The 24365-nt window shown below is 33.6% G+C and overlaps 1 protein-coding gene across 3 annotated transcripts in view; it reads left to right on the forward strand.

The window, feature by feature from the left end:
* Window positions 1-358: 358 nt before the first annotated feature.
* pxylp1 (2-phosphoxylose phosphatase 1) overlaps window positions 359-24365 on the forward strand; it is a 31357-nt gene continuing 7350 nt past the window's right edge. The window contains exons 1-4 of one of the 3 annotated variants that reach the window (XM_005157794.5): window positions 359-434; window positions 12957-13098; window positions 23142-23303; window positions 23378-23504. In XM_005157794.5, the coding sequence (XP_005157851.1) occupies window positions 13020-13098; window positions 23142-23303; window positions 23378-23504 (368 nt within the window). In that variant the 5' untranslated portion in view covers window positions 359-434; window positions 12957-13019. 3 annotated transcript variants of the gene reach the window in all.

Consider the following 24365-nt stretch of genomic DNA (forward strand, 5'->3'; position numbering starts at 1 on the left):
AGATAGATAGATAGATAGATAGATAGATAGATAGATAGATAGATAGATAGATAGATAGATAGATAGATAGATAGATAGATAGATAGATGCAGAAGACAACCCAGATAGATAGACAAAGCAACAGACAGACTGAATGGGTGGATGGATGGATGGATGGATGGATGGATGGGTCAAAATGGGTCAAATGTCAGACAGAAAGAAAGTAATTAATCAGTTCTGTCGCGTCTAAATATCAAAGTACCCAATGATATCCTCACTGTACCGGCGTCTATGTCTATGACCATCTGTGACCAGCAGAGGGAGCAGTACAACTCTTACCAATAATGCCTGTAACACAGGCGCACTCACACACACATACACACTCACTCTCAGTTTTTATTGTCAGAGGAGCTACTGGGAGGCTCTCTACAGGGCACAGTCTGCTCATTCTTCAGGTACAGATGGATTATCGGTCGGTTCGGGTCTTCTGAGCGGAATCTCACGGCTGTGTTCGGTCAGGTAACGTTAAAAACAGCGGGTTTCCCTCTTCTCGCGCCGTGACGTGTCTGTACGTGTGTTTTTGATCTGCTGATCTCGCCGCGTCCAGGATCATTATTATTCCTACAGCAGTTTTCCACACGCATTCTTCACATATTTGAACGACTTTAATGAAGGCGTAGATTTCGCCTTTTTAAGATCATGAGCTGATCATATTCACGACAGATAGCCTATGTATTATTTAAAGGGAAACACCGTCGCTCCTGTAGGAAGATTTAACACTGTGAGACAGACGTTTTACGTAAACTGCATTATTAAAGGCGAGCTGTCATATGTTACTTCGTTGTATACTTCTGGAGACAGCAAAACTGCAGATAACATGGGCTTCAATTTTCTATATTAAAATATGAATGTATATATGTAAATAATATAGTACATTTCTGTTTAAATATTTAAGTTTTTGTATGTTAAAAAATAATATATATATATATATATATATATATATATATATATATATATAAATATATATATATATATATATATATATATATATATATATATATATATATATATATATATTTATATATATATAGCTTTTGTCCCGTTTGTATCCAAATACTTTTTTAAACAGCATATATTTTTTTTAGACAGACAAATATGTAAAACATTGATAGATATAGACCCCACAGACAAAAGACGATGCAAAAGATGATAGATATGGTATCTAAATACTTTTTAAAGGTGCTATATGTAGATTTTTGACTTTTCTAAAGCAAAAATACTATAATATGTTTGCAGTTATTTAAGAAACATGCTGAGTGAAACTTCTTGTTTACCTGAAAAACAATGCTGAAGTCAGATATTCTGCTTTGAAAATGTGCGTTATGTGCCGGAACGTCTGTCTTTGTTTTAATTTTTTTTTATCCGTCCACTGCCAGTTTAGCCAATTATATTTTAGCATCCCAGGTTGCCTTGGTGGAAAACAACATATTTCATTCATTCATTCATTCATTCATTCATTCATTCATTCATTCATAAAGGCTCTGAAAGCATGCGGTTGTGACCAAAATGCAACCTCAGGTAGACAGTAGCAGACTCCGAAATGAGATGCAGATTCAGAGTTCCACATGAGGTTATCAATTAGCAAATAATAGAAATATTACAAACGTAAACATTAAGTGAGCAGGTTACATTGTTTTTAATTTTATTAATACATATTATACCTCTTTAACACTATTAAATGTAGATGCTGAATCACTGATATGTGTTGGTTTTGAGTTCAATTTCAAACAGTTTATTTTATTTTCAAGATCTGAGGTGAACTATCTGCTGCTGCTTTCATTATACGGCAATAAATGTCATGTACAATGATATTCAAACTTACATTGTTAGCATTTAACACTGAACAAAAGCACATGAGGTACAGGGGCGTTGCTAGGGTCAAAAAGGATACGGGCAGGGCCAGAGCAAGCTGAACTGAACGTACGTCGCCCTTAGTATACCGTCTAGGTCGCCTCTATGGATGTGTGGGCCCTGGATAAGGGGCTTAGCTCAAACAAGTTTTTTTTTTCTGAATAACTGGCAGGTGTTTACATTAACATGACACATGTTTTTTTTGATTACAGTTATTTTATTTCACCAAAGCTACACACATTTTATACTGTGAAACCAAATATTAAGCTTCAGAAGTAGTTAGAGCTAGTCAGTTTCGGGAAACAGTTGTATTATTACCTCATCAGCTTCAGCTCCTCAATATAATGAATGAAATTTCTCAATGATGATTCTAATTTCTGTTTAAGTACACTAAAGAAGAGAATGTTGTTTGTTGGTTTTACAGCTGCAAAGAAGGCAATCATACAAAATTGGTTTACTCCACAGATGTGTTCAAAAACATTTTGGATTCATAGCCTCCTTAAAATAGTGACTTGTGAAGGTACAAAAGCACAAATTGATAAGGCTAAACCTAGTACTAGGGCTGTGCAATAAATCGCAATCACAAAAAAATCGCAACTTAAGCACACGCATTTTCTAAATCGCAAAAGGTTGCAATTTTTATCTATTTATTTCAAATTTTATTCGGACTATGTTCTTGTGCGCATGATTTTAATGTTAACCAATCAGAGCTGACGCAGCGCACCGGGGCAGTTACAGCTAAGCTGAGTAGAAGAAAGATCTGTTCCAACACTTAAAACAGCGTCATAAAAAACTGCATGATCAATGCATGTCGACAAAGTCCATCAAAACAAACAAAAGCACACATCAAAGCGAGCCCAAACAGCCTAAACTAGTATCCATTGTTCAAGCATTTGCAAGTGCTGTGCCTTATGGGAAAGGGTCAAAATGGCACAAAGAAATTACTGACGCTATAGTTTTGTCATGCACTTCTTGTGCACTGAATGCATTTAGAATGTGTGTATGTAGCTTGTTTGAAAAAGCAAAAACAGTTGCCAAAATCGCAAATAAAATTGCAATCGCAATATTCATTCATAAAATCGCAATATGATTAATTTGTCCATATTGCACAGCCCTACCTAGTACCCTTGATGCATGGCAGTGTTTTTCTTCCAACATTTAAGACTATATGAAAAAATGGAAAGGTGTTTTTTTTTCCTTCTCTCAGATTGAAAATTGTTGATATGTCTGTTGCTCCCCTACCCTGTTTGTTTGTTTGAATGTCTTTTATTTTTTTTTAATCTAAAGACATTAAAACATCACCAAAAAAAAAAGAATAAAAAACAACAGACGTTTTTTTTTTATACTTGCCGTGTGACAACAGTCCCACTTGCCGGTAGAAACACGTACTGCTGAACAGCTGACTATTTAAATACCCGACACAAAAGCTGCGCTAAGTGGAATGCTCGTGATGTATGTGGTAAATTTAAGTACTTGAATAACAAAAAAAATGTTATACAACCTAGTTTAAGTGCAGCATATTCCAAAAGATCAGGGGCTTTTGACAATATATCAGGGGCTTAACCCCCCGAACCATCCCCCCACCTCCACCCCCCCTCGCAAAGCCACTCATGAGGTTTACCTGAGGTGATCATTGTCAGTTTTCTGTTGTTCAGCTGCAAGAAATAGAAGCTGTTTCTAATATATAAATTCGAGGTGTTGGTTAGGACAAAAACTTATTTTAATTTGGAAAATATTTCTTATATCGCATGCCGTTGATTTTATTTAGAACACGACTCAAATCAGCCTTTAGGGTTGATAGTTAAGCTTGATTTATACTTCTGCCTGGCACTGCGTCGCGGAGCTCCGCTGACTGCATGCGCACCTCACGAAACAGACGAGGCTTTTATACTTGACACGTTCGCTGTCGTGATATTCTTTAAAACAACAGGGGGTGGTAAAAACAAACCCACTGTAAAATAAAATGGATAAACAGAGAAGTAGGAAGTTTCCGGAATGTCATTTCGGTCCTACTTTATATTAAGTGTCCTTAACTACTATGAACTTGCATAAAAAAATAAATACAATGTACTTACTGTGTTTATGATGCATTTGAGAACACTTGTGGTGCTTTTTTGGGATAGAGGTTGGGTTATGAACAGGTTTGGTGGTGTAGGTAGGTTTAAGGGTGGGTTAAGGTGTAAGGGATGGTCAACAGTGTATTTACAAATGTAATTACAAAAGTTAATTACAGATGTAATTACATACTTTTATTTAATCAAGCATAAGTACACAGTAAATACATGTATTTACACAATAAGTACAAACTAATTATTCCTGTGTAAGTACTTATCAGTTAAGGCCACTTAATATAAAGTGGGACCGTCATTTCTTAATATTATTGAAGATTTTTAAACTAATTATTTCCATTATTTTTTTAATGACTATAAGGATTTTTAGAACTTTTCAATATTTTTTTTAAATCAAACTTTGATGCATCACTTGCTTTATATCTGTTTATATCTCGGACATGTTTATCTATTACAGTTCATTAAAATATTAATGATAAGAGAACATGGGTTGCTCTACAAATATATTTTTTATTATGGCAATAATAAAAGCTAAAAAAAAGTACATGTTTTTTTGTAGATTTAGCCTGCTCCACAATTCACACATTACTGTCTGGCCAGTTTCTGTCCTCTTCTTATGCTAAAAAGGCAATAATGGTCCAACATTCCTGACCATTAACACCAATAAAGCCTAGAAAAACAGGCCATCAGTATATAGTAAAGTGATAGGTTCAGATATTCTTTTCCTGTTATCAAAGAAAAATTTTGTGAATTCATTTTTGAATTTTGAATTTTGTATTTATTAAATTGTTTTAGTGTCAAAATTGTAATATTTACATCAGTGTTGAACCTATAAAAGATGGAAAAACTTGTCCCTTTTGGCTTAACAATCTTATCGCTCAGGTTTTTCCAAACTTTTATACAAAAACTGTCGTACTTTCCCACTGCTGTTGCAATTTCTAGCCTAGAATGGTTGTTTATCTGGTTATCCCTATAGTCACGCATGGACAGATCATAAAGATGTCTGTACAGTCGTACCTGTTTCAGACAAAATCTCTTCAAAGTGTTTCATATTCAACTCAAGTCAAAGAGGGCAGCACGCAAACTGTTCGCTCGAGTCTCATAAACTAATTATGAGCTCCGCCAGGCAAAATCATGTCGCGCACACCCAAAGCACACCTCCGCAATCACAGTGTTGATGTCACATTTGCTGCGTGCACTCAAGCGAACTAGTGGACACATCGAGCATAAACCAGGCTTTACACTGTTGGTCCTGTTGGTCCTCAATCTGGCAACCTGCACTTGCATTTGTTTTGATCCAGGAATGCATTACCTAGTTCAACCACTGGGTGTCAAACTTACTTACAGCACCTTTAAATAGCAAATATTTTCAATGCTTAAATGTAGATTTGTTTCTAATAGCATGCATAGAATATGAAATAATATATTATTATAACACGCATAATAATTTTTCCCACAGTAATTCCTTTTTAAAAAGTCAACAATATGTGAAATGAACTTGATGACCCTATAATGAGGCATGCGTTTTACACTTCTCTAAACAACTGACAATATTGCTCTTTTTATTTCAGAAAATGAAAACAAGTGAATTAAAGTAGATGGTATTTTCAAGCAACTGACTGTGCTAACTGCCTTTTTAAATTAGTTTAGTTCTCAGTAGCTCATTTGAATAATCCTCCTCTGGTGTGACGGATTTTTAAAGTGTGAATATTTCACATCGTCCTTCCTCTTAAATGAGGCCATGAATAATAAATGCACGAAAACTTAAACCACTTTTCAATAGAGTATGTCACACATACACACCACAAGAGAGCCGCTGGATGCTGCATTTTTTTAATAACAGCAACTGCCAAAAAAGGTGATAAAGCCAAACAGTAGCATGATTTCACGTCTGAAGGTGACAGTGCATATCCGTTTTCATCAGAGTCTTTCATATTTAGCTGCAGAGGAGTGAAGGGTGTAGACATGAAAGCGTGGTTTAATGCCCTGATGATGTGGCCTCTGGGCTTTAAACATCTGTTCAGTTAATCAGCTGGGTGTATTTGTGTGTGTGTGTGTGTGTGTGTGCACTTCAAATTTGGTAGAAAAGCTTGCTGTACGAATGAATTTAAAGGCACAGGTATTTAAAGTTAATAACAGTTTCTGCTTCTGTGTGACTTGGGTAAATAACATGTTGCTTCCTTAGTACTGAGTTGTTTCACCAGACTTTGGTTTTAGTTTGTGTTGTTTTTGCTGCAGCATACAGTTGAAGTTAGAATTAGAGCAAGGAATTTTTTCACAGTATTTCCTATAATATTTTTTTCCTCTGGAGAAAATTGTATTTGTTTTATTTTTGCTACAATAAAAGCAGTTTTGAATTTTTTAAATACCATTTTAAGTTCAATATTATTAGCCTCCCTAAGCAATATATATATATATATATATATTTTTTTTATTTATATATTTTTGTTTCAATTGTCTACAGAACAAACTACATGTGTAATTACCCTAATTAACATACACTGTAAAATATTTGACCTTAAGTTCACAGTAAACTACTGGCTAATAATTGCATTACTTTCACAGTAATGTACTTTATGTAAATTCACCGAAAATTACTGTGAGGTACTTCATAATAACAATAATTCTTTGAATATTTCTAAATATCAAAAAAGTGCCTGTACTAGCATAAAAGTTAATGTGTAATAATTTCTATGTTGAATAAACTAATAATAGTGTTTGAATTCATATAACGTGCACAAATTATAGCTATTTTTACAGTAATTTACTGTAATCATGATGTCTACCTTAATTTCACAATAAAATTCTGAATAGGAAAAAACAAACAGTTAAATACTGTAAAGTGACACTAATGTAATTTAAGGTGAAAAATTACAGTTACATGTTGTGTAATTCTGGGAATTTATTATAGTGACTATGGCCCCGTTTACACTAATGCGTTTTAGTTTGAAAACGCATAAGTTTTGCTACGGTTACGCCCTCCGTCCACACTATGCCGGAGTTCTCGAGCGCCGAAAACGGAGCGTTTCGAAAACGCTGGAGAGGCCGTTATCATTCTAAAACGCTGCTGCTCCGTCTCAGTGTGGATGATGGAAAACGGAGACATCTGAAAACGGAGGCGGGACTGCAGACATTCGCCTCTCTGATTGGGGCTTTTCCTCAATATTAAGTAGCTTAACACACACAGTTCAGTCCCGCATCTTCTCCGTGTAAGTTCAGACTTCGCAAGTTTGATCAAGGCTGCAGTCTCTTCTTCTCAGTTTGATATGGAAAGCAGACTATACCGAGGACACGGGTAAATCTTCAAAGGGAACAGTGTACTTTATAACTTCATTCACATCACCCTGGCTACGTTGTTTCACTTTCTCAACAATAAAATGTAAACATGATTTAAGGAACTGCCTATTTTCATTTTAATATTAACAACTAAACAGACAGCAGAAATGTTGAGGCATCGTGCTGCATATATGAGCGTCATCTTCACTGTGTGGATATTTATAGCAAAACGGAGCCAATAACAACTACCTCCTTTCAATTTCAGTGAAAATACGAAACATACCCTCTCTTTTGCTGAATATCAGTTTTAATAATCGATAATGGCCATTATAAAAGTTTAACATACAATAAGTTTATACATTATAGGAAATAAAGGCAAGCGATCAGTCAATATACAGAATGTACGTGCTTACATTAACCATTAACTTATCTGCGCTCAGTCAAAACACGTTACCTGAGAACAAGTAATAGATTCCAATGACCAAAGTCAGGGAATATGTCGTTAGATAAAGACAACAAGATGAATGAAATATCCCGTTTAATAAAGATAGTGAGATTAGATCCAATATATATATTGGGCACACATATATATATATATGTCACAAACTGAGGAGGGGAAAAGAGGCGGGGTGGAGCGACGACGCGGGGAAGCCTTCACAAACTGAGGAGCGATCACAAACAGAAAGCGACAAAAGTGTCAAAGTAGCCAAAAGTCATTCATTTTTAATAAGAACCGGCGGCGAGGAACAGCGCGGCGCGTCTTATCCTGTGTGGGCGTCGAGGAGAGTTAAAATCAAGTCAACTTTATGGTATGAGCTATGACGCGGTTCGGCGGCAAGCAATCAGAATGAAGTAGTCCACTGCTTGAGAGGAGTTCAGAGAACACAGACCTGTGAACTTTGGTTCTGACCACAGTTGTTCCGGAGAGTTTGATTATTGCGGTTGCCGGATTTTCAATTATTGAAAATCGCCACGACGTGGGGCCCCCCAATCACGCGGGGCCCCCCCGCGGTGCTTGCCCTGCGGGCCCGTTTGCTACGCCACTGACTGTAATCCACACGTGAGTCCAGCTGCGCTCTCAAAGTGGGGAATTGAAAACAAAATCTTCGTTGCAGCACATTTATTAACGCATCACTGACGACCCATGTCTCCAAACAATTCTTCTTCTACTTGTTTTAATTATGGTTGGCAACTCAACGTGGCGTCTCTCTGAACACAGTAACAGGTAAAAACATGTGCATAATGAAAAAAACAACAAATTTTCACTGGTTAGCTAAATATAGGTGTCCTAATAGTGTTTTTAGCAACCAAGGACACATATATGACCGTCAACATCTCAAAAAAATGTGTTTTGGTGTTTGCGGACCCTTGGACCCTTTCCTGGAGGGCCGGTGTCCTGCATAGTTTAGCTAAAACTTCCTTCAACAAGGTTGGAACTAAAATTTGCAGGACTCCGACCCTCAGGGCCGAGTTTGGGCACCCCTGCTTTAAGCTGAATACAAGTATCATGAAACATCTAGTAAAATAATCTGTACTGTCATCATGACAAAGATAAAATAAATCCGGTATTAGAGATGAGTTATTAAAGGGTCACGAAACACCAAAACACATGTTTTGAGCTGTTGACAGTCGTATATGTGTCCCACACTGCTATAAACACTATTAGGACACCTATATTTCACTAAAAAGTGTAAATTGGTTGTTTTTCCGTTATTTCAAGCAAATTCGTACTTCCTGTTTGAAATGAATTTTTGAAGCTGCGTCACGGTCATGACATAATAGCGTGTATTCCAGCGTGCAGACTGGACGTCTGTGCCAGAGTGTGTCTTATTACGTCTTACAGTGTGTTGCATTAATGCATGAGTAAGGCTTGGTTCAAACCAATCAGCGCGCTCTATTGTGCAACTTCATTAATATTCATTACTGTCACCGTGTTTTTACGCGACATAGACGCCACGTTGTGTTGGCAAAACAAGTGTGAAGTGTTGCTTTTATAGTTTGCTGCTGTTAAGTTTCGTTTTCATTTTCTCTTTGTGAGAGCTCAGCTGGATCACGTGTGGATTACAGTGTACGCGATGCTCGACAACAATAACTTACGTGTCTAAGGAGGAACATTGTTTACCTGAGAGCTGTTCTCATCTGCAAACGCTGAGATCCGGATTCGCTTGTAGTCTTCTCTTAATAAAGACGCGGCTCTAGTTGCTGGTGATTGTCCTGTCTCTACAGATTTGGTAAGTGAGCGACCAGTGCTCTTTGTTTATTCAGTTTGTTCGTATCGAACTACGTTAACTATTGCACCGAGTGAAAACATGTTAGCACCACAACCAAACTTTAACCTCGTGTAGGATTTTTACCGCATTTTGTGACCGGAATAACACACGCGGCTTTCTTACGCTACCTGCCGTGTGCATCTAAGTTTTCGGGAAATGCAGAGGGGTTTTTTCTCTCATTCGCCGTGCGGTATCAAACATTGCATGAAAAATACACGCTTAGAGCAGATCCTCGAATCAAACATCTCGTTTGTCGCGAGGGGCATGAATGAATTCCCTGAATCAAAGAGCCAAACTGCAGTTAAAGTCCACCATTTAATATTTTGGCAAATAATTCGACTACAGATGTCCATGTAGGTTAAACACCATCACTTTCTCCTGTGTGTGTGTATTTTGACTGAAAGTCGCGCGTGCCCAAATAGACACTCCCACACCATCCCACTTTAGTTCCTCCGACACTCCCCCCTAAACAGAGCTGGACACGCCCACTTTTCTGACTTTTTCCAAAGTACAGGTGTGAAAACACCCTGCTGAAACGAGGGGGTTTCATGGCCCTTTAAAACATTTATGTTTAGAAATGTGTTGAAAAAATCTTATTTCCAATAAACAGAAATTAGGGGGAAATCATACAGGCAGGCTAATAATTCAGGAAGACTAATAATTCTGACTTCAACTGGACATTTGCAAAAGTGACATTAGTGTGTGTGTGTGTGTGTGTGTGTGTGTGTGTGTGTGTGTGTGTGTGTGTGTGTGTGTTTTAAGTATTTATCTTTTTAAAGGGATAGTTCACCCAAAACTGAAACTTCTGTCATTATTTACTCACCCTTTACTTGCAACATACCTGTTTGACTGGTTTGGAAAACCATAACTATTGACTTATTATACTGTTTGTTTTTCCTACTATGGATGTCAGTGTTTACAGGTTTCAAATTTTCTACAGAATTTCCAAATAATTTAGTCTACAGAACAGAAAAAGTCTAATGGTTTAGAGACACTTGAAGGCAAATAAATAAAAATATATTGCAATGTGTTTTGGGATTAATTATCCAATCTCTCTTTTAAACTCATATTTTTAATAGGAAGCTCTACAATATTATATTTGTGCATATACATTAGATTAGTCTGTACTGAAGCAAAATCTGGAGCTCATCTAACAGAATAACTTACAATAACGGTCCAAAAACTAGTACAACCAAATTTATATGCTATAGAAAAATATTAAATACAAATTTAAGAGGAAAAATTAAGAGAAGCAAAATAAATAAATAAATAAAATAAAAAAAATAAAAAAATTGTAGGTTGTATTTATTTTTTGCAAAATTTTGTTTGAATTTAATTGTATTATCTTTCAATTTCTAAAGATGTTCTTTGACTAAAATAATTTTTAAACAAATATATCTGTTTAATAAATCTGTTTTGTTTAAATTCATCTAAATACATTGCCTATATTCACTGAGAAATGGATAAAAATATTCGTTTTCAAAATAGACACAATTTTGCTGAGCACTATATATATATATATATATATATATATATATATATATATATATATATATATATATATATATATATATATATATATATATATATATATATATATTTCAAAAACAATTTTAACAATTCTTACAATTTAGATCATAGGTCTCAAACTCAATTCCTCGAGGGCAGCAGCTCTGCACAGTTTTGCTCCAACCATAATCAAACACAGCTGATGTAAATAATCAAGGTGTTCAAAAGAGGTTTGAACACCTTGATTATTTGGATCAGCTGTGTTTGATTAGGGTTGGACTGTGCAGAGCTGCGGCCCTCCAGTTACTAAGTTTGAGACCTATGATTTAAACCATAGGTGCCCAAAGTAGGGCCCGCAGGCCAAAGTTGGCACATGGTAACCTTTGGTTTAGCCCGCCATCACATCTGAAAAGAAAATGGGGAAAAATGATGGGCGGTTGGTTGAGGCGAATTTCGAATTGAATTAATTATAGGCGAACTAATAATTGAACTTTTTGTTTTATGGTTTAATTGAGGAGCTACAAAAAAAGCCAGCTAAAATTAATGTTTCATTTAAATGTTGTAAATGAATTTTAAATTTAAATACTGTCACTTGACAGATGCACAAGACATCAGCGAGCAAATCAAGGCAAAGGAAGGAGCAGCTCGACTAGTGTATTCAGCATTGAACTCCAATGTGTTATAAATGGGATTGTTTATGTTTTTACTATAATAAGTTCATTATAAAATATAAAAAATTATACTGCATCATTATTTATTATGTTTTAAAGCTTTTTAACTTTTTTAGTTATTTTAAAATAATTTGGTAATAAATTAAAAATGACACAAGGCAAATTTAATGTCAATTGGTTTGGCATATTTAACTTCAGCCCACAGATCTCAATCAAGTTGGGTTTTTGGCCCTTTATAAGAAAAAATTTGGTCATCCCTGATTTAGACCAAACTCAATTCCATTGTAATCTCTCACAAGACATGAGAAATGTCCAATATACAATGAGTCAAATAGTAATCCACAAAATAAAAAAAGTAAAAAAAAAAATCATAATGTAAACAGTAACTTAAAAAAAATAATCAACAGTCAATGCAGACTCAAACAGAAGCTTTGTAAAGGGTTAAAACCACATTCATTAAACAAATCATAAAACTAAAGCCCTCTCACTCTTCATTATTTTTAAAGATGGCCAACTCCTTTTCAAAGACAGTCAACTGAAGAGCTTTTTTCTAAATGTAATATTTTAATTAAAATAAGTGAACAATTTGCAGTTAAGTCATCATTTTTGTTGTTCAGATGTACTCCAAATTTTACAATGTCCCATCAAATAGATGGGAACACTGAAACGAGTTATATTTTTTTGTACGTGTGCCATAACAAAAGCACAGTTTTCATTTTCATCACTAGAGGGCGTGTATTGGCAACAAACAAATGCATAGATTGATGACGGTGTGACTGAATGTAAAATCATGGGAGTTGTGATCTTCGTTACATGCTACAAGACGTCTGCAGAAATCATGTTGATGGATTTAACACTTGCTAAATTATATAACACCTATTATCATGGAAGGATTATCAATGTATGATTCTTCAGCTCATGACGATGCCTAATGAACTTAATTAAGACTTTAAATGTCACTTTAATATTATTAATAATAATATTATTTAATATTATTACATACAATATTATGTACTGTCATCATGGCAAAGATAAAATAAATCAGTTATTAGAAATGAGTTATTAAACTATTATGTTTAGAAATGTGATGAAAAAAATCTTTCTGTTTAACAGAAATTGGGGAATAAAATAAACAGGGGGGCTAATAATTCTGTCTTCAGCTGTACATAAGTCAGTAACATTTTTAACACTGCTCTATTGGTCATTGGAAAATGAATGAAGAGAAATCGTACATATCATGCCTTTAAGTTTCTGTACACTTGATTTCCCAGGTGACAGTGTGTGAGCTGCGCATGTATGGCTGATGGACAGACGTCTGAACGGATCACAGGACAATGCTGGCACGGAGCCGTTTCATCCTGGTGCTGGTGGTGGGCGCATTGCTGGCGGTGCTGAGTTTCAGCCTGCAGTATTGTAAGTGTGTGAGCACATTGTATGATTTCACCAGCATTTCCTTTGTATGAACTTACAGCTATTCATACATAGACTCAAATTCCCCCAGTGACTACTGTGTGTGTGTGTTTAGTGTGTCAGTGGGAATATCACCTCCTCTGCTGGATTGTATTTGCATCTTGGTATGTGCCTTTGTGTGTTTTGTAATTCCAGAGGGAATATGGTCTCAATTACGCTGCATTCAGCACACTAAACAAAGGCATTTCCCTTGAAGGTGTGCTATATATAGGGTCATGGGATATTCTCTGGGTCAGTTAAACACAGTTTTAGGGGTTAAAGTTGTCAGTTGGCTGCAAATGAGTAAATTGCAATTCAATGAAGAATACAAACAGTGTCTGTGTAGGAACTGCACAATATTGGATAAAACTGACATTGGGATATTTTGTTTTTCAACGATATACACTCACTGGCCACTTTATTAGGTACACTTTATAAATGTGGCAAATTGCAAACAAATACATAAACTGACTGGTCACTTTATTAGGTACAACTTACTAGTACCAGGTTGACCCCCTTTTGCCTTCAGAACTGCCTTAATCCTTCGTGGCATAGATTCAACAAGGGACTGGAAATATCCCTCAGAGAGTTTGGTTCATATTGACATGATAGCATCAAGCAGTTGCAGCAAATTTGTCGGCTGCTCATCCATGATGCAAATATCCCGTTCCACCACATCCCAAAGATGCTCTGTTGTATTGAGATCTGGTGACTGTGGAGGCCATTTGAGTACAGTGAACTCATTGTCATGTTCAAGAAACATTTTGTAGAAATTTGTGCTAACAAGCAGTTGGACAGGTGTACCTAATAAAGTGGCCAGTGAGTGTAGAATTTCAATAATCAAATGTAAAACAACAGTGTCTTCATTGTATGAATATAAACCCAATTAAAAGATATAATCTAATTGTTAAAGCAGAAAACTTTTGTCCAAATGGTTTAATTTATCTTGAAATCTCTTGAAATCCTGCGATGTGACTATTGCAGATTCACACATTGCGTTATCGATGCTGAAACGATATATTGTGTACACCTCTAAACATCCAATTTTTTTAGTCCCCAAATGATTTAAACTCTCTTGAAATGCTCAGTCACAGGCCTTAAAAGCATGCAAATAACTTTTACTCTAGTTATGGTTAAATTTAGCAGTGACTCACGTGTTCTGTAGCTCCTGGTCTACTTTAATTCAGACTCTACATTGCAGGTCTTGCAATGTGACTATTTAGGATGCGCACATTGCATTATCGATGCTGAAACAATATATTGTGCTGGCCTAGTCTGTGTACTCTAAACTATGGAAATACTATGGAAATAGCTTTAGGGAAATACGTGAATATGTTTTTGGTGGAGTTTTCAATAATAGATACTTAAATAGCTACACAAATGTACTTTCAATTATGCAATAGTACTGAAATTTGTTGTTGTGCTCTAAAAATACCATGGTACAGTAAACAAAGGTCTCGGGACTGGAAAAACATGAGGGATGAGTAGACCCACATGGAATCTGTGTGCGCAAAAATCCGCAGATATCTGCAGATTTGAAGCCAGTCATTTGTCTATTTATTAGCCTGTCTATTTACTTGTGTAAATGTGCGAAAACCTATATTTATTTAGTTTTTACATTCATTTCAATATTATTATTGACTAATAGGAAAATGTTTATTTAAATTATTTACAATACAGTTTGTGAACTAATATTTTCTGTCCTTTAGTAGATATATCATATGAGAGACTTGCTGCGTTTACCAAATAAGTGGATCTAATTGGATCTGCATTGTAAACATTAAATAAAAAGTTAAAAAGGTATTATTTTTTATTTCATAAATGGGTAATTCTTCAACTACAGGCACTTTTATATCCAAAAATATATATTATTTTGTTTAAATTCCTCTTTCTTTGTCAGACTAACAATAGACCTTTAAAAAATGTACTAGCTTTCTATTATATATTTTTCATTTTATTATTATTATCATCATATTATCAGTTTTCACCTTGTCGCGCACCCAGAGTTTGAAACAATGAAAATAGCATTTTAAAATATTATTTATCTGGTATCTATTAATGTATCCTAATTGAGCACTAGTGAAATAAATAATCTGTAGTAATTAATGTGAGATTATTATCAATATTATTTTTTATACAAAATATAGCTGTTTCACAGTCTCAGTGTCATTTCCACCACAACACTAATGTCGCTTTAAAAAGTTTATGTGAAAGATTATTTAGGTGGTTTCTATGAAAATGAATAGTGCCATCTGAGAACATGTTCAAGATGGAAAGTATTTATAGTTTGATCAACAACACTTGAAGAAAAATCAAGGTAAATATTGCTTGATAAGGAAATTAATTTATTCTATGTCATTTCCAAACATGTTGTACCTTCAAACATGATGTACCAAACAAAATTAAGGTAAATAAGAGTATTTTGTATACATGAAAGACTAGCATCAATTCAAAGCTAATCAGTAAAGCTATTTTTCATTTGTTCACAATACACTGCTGAAATGTCATTTCCATCACCACACATTTTAAAAAATATTTAAAAAGTTTTTATCACATATTAAAAGTGTGTTTACAATGTATTAGTTCATGCTTTATTTAATATACAAATTCAGTTTATTGATTTTCTAATAAGCTCTTAACAAAATTAATATTAGATTTTAGGGTGTGACAGGTGTACAATTTAGCATACAACTAATTTATTTCATTGACAAATGTTTATATAATTATTATCTAAATTATTATATATATTAATAAATTAATCATTATTATATATATATATTGTGGAAAGATTGGTTAAACTACATACAAAAATGATCTTAGACAATGCTTGACTGCCATAATTGATTTCATCTTGAAATAAGCTGTATATTGAGATGTGGAGTTGACATTTGTTCAGTTCACGACGGAAAAAAAATGTTTCTCTTCTTATTTTAAGTTTGTCCTCTTACAGATCTTAAAACTAGACAAATGGTTTAAACTTATGAGGCTGTGTTACGTTCATTTTGAACAAATTTTTTTTACTCAACTTCACAAGGCTAAAAGTGCCTGTAGTTGAAGAATGGCCCATATTACGTCTTTAGTGCTGATACTTCCAAAATCATGCATCAATTCTCCACAGAAATAGCAAAAATAAAATAAATGTCTACATATTCTGTCTGGACCTGTTTTCATTTTTGGGTAAACTAATCCTAACACCAGGTGAAAACAGGGCCTTTAAGAAGTAAGAAGTAAGAGTAAGTAAGAAGTTTAGATTCTCTGACCTGAGAATGTTTGCATGAGCTTGTGAACTGAAGAAGTTGGGGCCCACCAGATGACACTTTGATGACACTTCACTTCTGGTCAGTCTAAACGCAGACTCTGAAATCAGCAAATGAGGGAAATGTGGGTGAAAGCGAGCAGTCTAAAACCCTGGAAAGTCATGAGTGAGAATGTGATTTGCAGTAGAGGAATATATGTGTATTTTTCTGATAAATGCCTCAGTAAGATTGGCTTTTGAGACAGATTATGTTTAGATTAGACCCCAATGTCCGGTGTCCTTGACTGAAAATCCTCTTCCGCTGGGGACTGCGGTTTTCTCTCTCAGCCTCACAGATATCAGCAGATGTCACAGCGACAGCTACAGGGAAATCCTGCTACTTTAGTCATTTACCAGCACAGATGGTAGGAATTTGCTAAGCCAACTCGGATAAAACCAAACTGACATTTTTTTGGGCAAGGTATGCAGGGATTGGGCAGAAATCCTCTTAATGCCCACCCTCTGTATCATCACAGCCAATCACATCTCAAGTCTGAGCAGCAGGATTTATACATCTGTGCTTGTTTATAATAAAGCGCTGACCTTTGTCATTCTTACAGTCACTATCATTGCAGTGTTATAACGTATCACAAATTCCTTAACTAAAGGGGTAGTTCACCCAAAAATGACAATGACCTCATCGATTACCCTCCCTTATGTGTTTTAAAACCTTTATGACTTTTTCATCTGTTGAACACAAAAGAAGATGTTTAAAAAAATGCTGGTTTCTAGGGTAAAAAAAAATCACTTTGGAAGTCAACCGATAACCAGAAGGGTGTAATGGTAAACACTTCATGCTAACTAATAGAAAAAGGGGAGGAGTTATGCTGAACACTTCATGCTAGTGTAGCAAAAGGGGACCAGCTATCAGGCACTGAGGTTGGTTCATAGACTGTAAAAGATATGGACGTAGTATCAGTGACGTCACCCATAAGTGTGTGAAGAGAGCAAATGAAGCTACAAGTAGGCACTGCCAACCATCGCCATTTTGTCGAACGTTATAGGACCGATTGGGGGTGCATGCCCAAAAAAGGGCAAAGAGGTGGAGCATCAGTGGAGCTTAAGATGACTACTAGCATTTTGCTTAGACAGGCTTTTCTTTGGAAGAAACGCTTAATACTTCATTACCTGGGTCTCGTTTGTGTAATGGCATATTGTTTGAGACTATATATTACATAAGAATATGTAGAGAGTAGTTTGAGACTATATATTACATAAGAATTAATATGTAGAGAGTCGTTTAGACTATATATTACATAAGAATTAATATGTAGAGAGTAGTTTGAGACTATATATTACATAAGAATTAATATGTAGAGAGTCGTTTAGACTATATATTACATAAGAATTAATATGTAGAGAGTAGTTTGAGACTATATATTTCATAAGTATCAATATATAGAGTACTTTGAAACAATAGATTATAAAAGAAATTATAGAGTACTTTGAAACTATATTTTACATAAAAATAATATATGAGTAGATTGAGACTATAAATTACATAGTAAATAATATATAGAGTAGTTTGTGATTATATATTATATAGTAAATAATATATAGAGTAGTTTGTGATTATATAATACATAAATATGAAGAGAGTAGTTTGAGACTATATATTACATAAGAATTAATATGTAGAGAGTCGTTTTAGACTATATATTACATAAGAATTAATATGTAGAGAGTAGTTTGAGACTATATATTTCATAAGTATCAATATATAGAGTACTTTGAAACAATAGATTATAAAAGAAATTATAGAGTACTTTAAAACTATATTTTACATAAAAATAATATATGAGTAGATTGAGACTATAAATTACATAGTAAATAATATATAGAGTAGTTTGTGATTATATATTATATAGTAAATAATATATAGAGTAGTTTGTGATTATATATTACATAAATATGAAGAGAGTAGTTTGAGACTATATATTACATAAGAATTAATATGTAGAGAGTCGTTTTAGACTATATATTACATAAGAATTAATATGTAGAGAGTAGTTTGAGACTATCTATTTCATAAGTATTAATATATAGAGTACTTTGAAACAATAGATTATAAAAGAAATAATATATAGAGTACTTTGAAACTATATTTTACATAAAATAATATATGAGTAGATTGAGACTATAAATTACATAGTAAATATTATATAGAGTAGTTTGTGATTATATATTATATAGTAAATAATATATAGAGTAGTTTGTGATTATATAATACATAAATATGAAGAGAGTAGTTTGAGACTATATATTACATAAGAATTAATATGTAGAGAGTCGTTTAGACTATATATTACATAAGAATTAATATGTAGAGAGTAGTTTGAGACTATATATTTCATAAGTATCAATATATAGAGTACTTTGAAACAATAGATTATAAAAGAAATTATAGAGTACTTTGAAACTATATTTTACATAAAAATAATATATGAGTAGATTGAGACTATAAATTACATAGTAAATAATATATAGAGTAGTTTGTGATTATATATTATATAGTAAATAATATATAGAGAAGTTTGTGATTATATATTACATAAATATGAAGAGAGTAGTTTGAAACTATATATTACATAAGAATTAATATGTAGAGAGTCGTTTTAGACTATATATTACATAAGAATTAATATGTAGAGAGTAGTTTGAGACTATCTATTTCATAAGTATTAATATATAGAGTACTTTGAAACAATAGATTATAAAAGAAATAATATATAGAGTACTTTGAAACTATATTTTACATAAAATAATATATGAGTAGATTGAGACTATAAATTACATAGTAAATAATATATGGAGTAGTTTGTGATTATATATTATATAGTAAATAATATATAGAGTAGTTTGTGATTATATAATACATAAATATGAAGAGAGTAGTTTGAGACTATATAATTACATGAGTATTAATATGTAGAGAGTAGTTGGAGACTAAATATATTAATTCTCATGAAATATATGGAGTAGTTTGAGACTATATATTACATAAGAAAAAATAAGAGTACTTTGAAACAAGACCACATAAGAAATAATATATATAGTACTTTGAAACTATATATTACATAAGAAATATATATATGAGTAGTATGAGACTATATTACATCGTAAATAATACATATTGTAGTTTGTGACTATTACATAGTAAATATGTAGAGTAGTTTGAGACTATATATTACATAAGAAATAATATATAGAGAGTAGATTGAGTTTATATATTACATAGGAAATAATATATAGAGTAATTTGAATCTATATTACATAAGAAATAATATCTTCGTTTGAGTCGTTTGAGACTATATATTATATAAAAATGATATAGAGTAGATTGAGATTATATATTACACAGGAAATAATATATAGAGTAATTTGAGACTATATATTACGTAAGAAATAATATGTAGAGAGTAGATTGAGATTATATATTACATAAGAAATAATATAGAGTAATTTGAAACTATATATTACATCAGAAATAATATATAGATAGAGAGCAGTTTGAGACCATATATTACTTAAGAAATAATATATACAGAGTAGTTTGAGACTATATATTACATAAAAATAATATATAGAGAATAGTTTGAGACTATATATATTACATAAAAATATTGTATAGAGTACTTTGAAACTATACTACATAAGAAATAGTACATAGGGTTCTTTGAAACTATATATTATATACGAAATTACATATAAAGTACTTTGAAACTATATACTCTGCCAAATTCTGCAGATTTGATCATGACATTTTAAGTGTCTTCAATGCTTAAACACACGTATACTTTTTGTTGTGAGGCGAGTTGCACAAATGCAATCATTCTGTGGCTACCATCCTCACGTTGCCTATTTCATTTCACCCCATGTGAGGTCATAACTAATTCATTTCCTCTTTTGTGGTGGTCTCAGCGTAGAGCTGAAAAGCTGTCTGAATGTAGGACAGAACTGCGTCTTAAATTAGCCGACCTCTCCTCCTCTCTCTCTTTACTTCGGCTCACTCAAGCATGACTGATGTAGTTTTAAAGAAAGAGGCTCCAGGTCTGTAGAGACTAACAAGCAGCTGGAGAGAAAGAGGCCATACATTGAGAATGAGAAAGAGAGGAGTGAGGGATGAAAGAGGAGCACTTCTCATCTCAGTGAAGTTTCATCGCTTGTAATACACTCTGCCAGCATGACGCACAATATCAGCCTTGACCGCTCTGCGGTATAAACACTGTCTGCACTCTCTGATTTCTCTCTATTGTATTTGTGTTTAGGTGTGTGTGATTCTTTCAGTACACTAAACTCAGACTTGAAACTACAAAGAGCTCTTTGTGCGGTCGGCCTCTGTACGGAGCTCTAATGTGATTGGTTGTGAGCTCGAGCTAATGCATGATTGGTCGTTCAGATTTTAGAGGAGGGATGGAGTTTGATGCTGAATTAAAACCAGTATGAGCTGCACACCTCAACGTATTGGCTTTAACATCTCCACAATGTCCACCTCCCTGCGTATAAACCAGCTAACCGTTATACTTCTGTCTGGTGAGTTTCAAACAGTTGCTGGTTTAAGAAGTTTTCATTAAAGTGCTTAATATTATTGAGCAGTTTAGCTACTATTATTATGTTGGCAGTTTTAATCAATTCTTTTCATTTGTGTAGGAGTTTAGCCATTGTTATTATTATGTCAGCAGTTTTTATCATTTATAACTAGCGCTTTAGAGTGACTATGCTTGAATTTGTCAAATTGTATTGTTATATAGAAGATAAAATGTATAACAACTAAAATTGTAAATGCATCACACAAACAAACTATTATGTGCATTATGCTATCAAAAATGCATGCAGAGTTGTGTTAGTAGCTCTTGTCTTTGAGATCTGCTCACAATGTAAAGCAATTTAATTAACAGTTTCTGTATTTACAATTCACAGGTGTTTTTGTGGTTTATTTACGGTTATGAGTAGCTTTATGAGGCCTTGTGATCTGCTTTGTTGACTTTTGATGTTGAAAATTCAACTCTGCAGTTTAACTAAGTGATGTTTAATAGCGTTTTAGTTGTGTGAAACTACATTATTATTACATAATAAATAATATTTATTGAGTAGTTTGACATTATATATTACATAAATTATATATATATATATATATATATATATATATATATATATATATATATATATATGAATAGTTTGAGATTATGTATTACATAAGAAATAGAGTAGTTTTAAACTATATATTACATAAGAAATTATATATATGAAAAGTTTGAGACTATATAGTATATATGAAATAATGTATAAAGAGTAGTCTGAGACTATATAGTATAAAAGAAATAATATATAGTTTGACATTATTGATCCCATAAGAAATAATATATATAGAGTAGTTTGAAACTATATATTACATAAGAAATTATATATATTGAGTAGTTTGAGACTATATATTACATAAATAATATATAGAGTAGTTTTAATATATATATTTCATACGAAATAATATATTGAGCAATTTGACATTATATATTACATAAAAAATAATACAGTAGTTTGAAACTTTATATTACATAAAATAATATAGAGTAGTTTGAGACTATATATTACATAAGAAATAATATATAGAGTAGTTTGACATTATATATCACATAAGAACTAATATAGAGTAGTTTGAGACTATATATTACATAAGAAATAATTTATAGAGAGTAGCTTGAGACTATATATTACATAAGAAATAATATATAGAGTAGTTTAAATGTCGTGTAAAATGGCATTCAAACTCACATTGTTAGCATTTAACACTGAATAAAGCACATGAGTACCTGAGGCAATTGTTGTTCACCTTTAAAAATAGAAGCCGTTTCTAAAATAGAAATTTCAAGTGTTGGTTTGGACAAAAACTCTTTTTAGTATGGAAAATGGTTATTCTATCATGTGCCGTTGGTTTTATAAAAAAAAATTTAAAAAATGGTTCCAATCAGCCTTAAATCAGTCCTAGGCTCGATAGCCAGGCACACTCGTGTCAATCTGGCAACCTGCGCTTGATTGGACTCCTCAGAGTAGGAGCCGAGTGAAAATGTGTTTTGATCCAGGAGTGCAATACCTATTTCATCCACTGGGTGTCAATCGTACATACTACACCTTTAATGAAATTCAAAAGCAGAAATACACGGTGGGTAAAATGAATCACACAATACTGTAAATTGATAATTTACTGATATTTTTATAGTTTATATTATTAGTCAAATTATTATTATTAATATTTTGTGTGTGTGAAAAAACTATTAATACACAATTTTTCTTTATTTAACTATTTAGTTTTCTGTAGCATATGTAACCAATCCTGGCGTAGCTTTTCGACTAGTTTTATAAAGGCTGAAGGCTGGTTTTTGGTTTTGTTTTCATAGCACAACACCATTTTTACTCAAAGAAATAATAATAATAATACAAAAGACTCTTTATAAATTGCATTAGTGCACGTAAAAATACAAATATGCAGCTAAAATGTCCAGTAGAATCTAGATGCTGGTCTCGTGTTTTCATCTGTCAATCATCCTCTCAGGCTCCGCCCCCAGCCCACATCACCAAAGCTGTGCCCAGAAAAAAATTCAACAATCCGCAGCTCTGTCCACTCTCAATGTTTGTTCAATGAGGTCAGAACTGAGGAAGCTGGAAAAACTGTGTGTGTGCTTGTGTTTAATGACTAGTCCTTTCTCTCTTTCCCCAGTGCACCTCATTCCTACCAATCCGGTGGCGGAGCAAAGGTCAGCTGGTAAAAGCCGAAAGCGTGTGAATCCAGTCCTACATACAGATCCTCCGGCCCCGGACCCCATCAGAGACACACACCAGTACTGCAATTACCCCAACCTGACCGAACACGGCTGGGAGGGTAAGAAACACACACAGATTTACCTTCTCAAACACTCTTTCAGACGTATGTTGATGTATTTGTGTGGGTCGTAGGTCACTGTCCGCCTGACTACAAGCTGCTGTCGGTCCAGGTCATGATTCGACATGGAGACCGCTTTCCTTTGTACTCCATCCCCAAAACCAAGAAACCCACTATAGACTGCATCCTGTCAGAAAAGAGGTACATGTTCATCTAAATCATCTGATGATATACTAGGGTTTTGGGTGATGTTGACTAATTTGGCATGGTACGATGTCTAATGTGAAACATCGAGATGGATGATGGCATCATCATTGTAGGCGGTGGTGAATTAATTATTTATGAATAATTAATTAATTTATAATGGATTAATTATTTGTAGTCTACCGTTTCAACTGCCTGACCCGCATGGTCTTTGTTTTACCCATAACCAAATCATAAATAAATAAAGATAAGTTACAGCACCTGTTATATGTATTTTTATATTCTGAGTTAGGCATGAAATTAAAAAATGTTAATCCAATTAAATATTGTCGGGCCATAAGTAGCTTAAACTGTCGGTCAGCAAATGTAGATTCAGACTTCTGCACATCTGTTTCTCTTTCTTCTCGGATATTTATTTATTTATTTATTTTACTTTGTTATCATCTTGTAAAGCCTCCTTGAGCACTGGAAAGGCGCTATGTAACATAAACGTATTCTTATTGTCATTGTATTTTTCAATCCTTCGTCTTGTCTTTATCTGTCATATGTAATATATAATGAAAGACTGCATGATGCATCATTTTAAAGTGAATTTAAAAGGGATCAAAACTAACTTGACATCACTTTGGAGCAGTGTTTCTCAACTGGTGGGTTGCGGGAACATTTTCAGTGGGTCGCGGAGTGTGTGTTCAAAAAAACAACAAAAGTTTAATTTTTAATTTGTTTTGCTTATATCGGACTTTTATTTTGAAATTCGTGCACGACAACCCTACCGTTTGACATATGAAATTCCATTTAATTACATATTCATTTAATATGTCGAAGCGGAAATACGACCCCGAATATGTAAAGTATGGG

The sequence above is a fragment of the Danio rerio genome, chromosome 15 (genome assembly GCF_049306965.1).
Source record: "Danio rerio strain Tuebingen ecotype United States chromosome 15, GRCz12tu, whole genome shotgun sequence".
Taxonomy (NCBI): domain Eukaryota; kingdom Metazoa; phylum Chordata; class Actinopteri; order Cypriniformes; family Danionidae; genus Danio; species Danio rerio.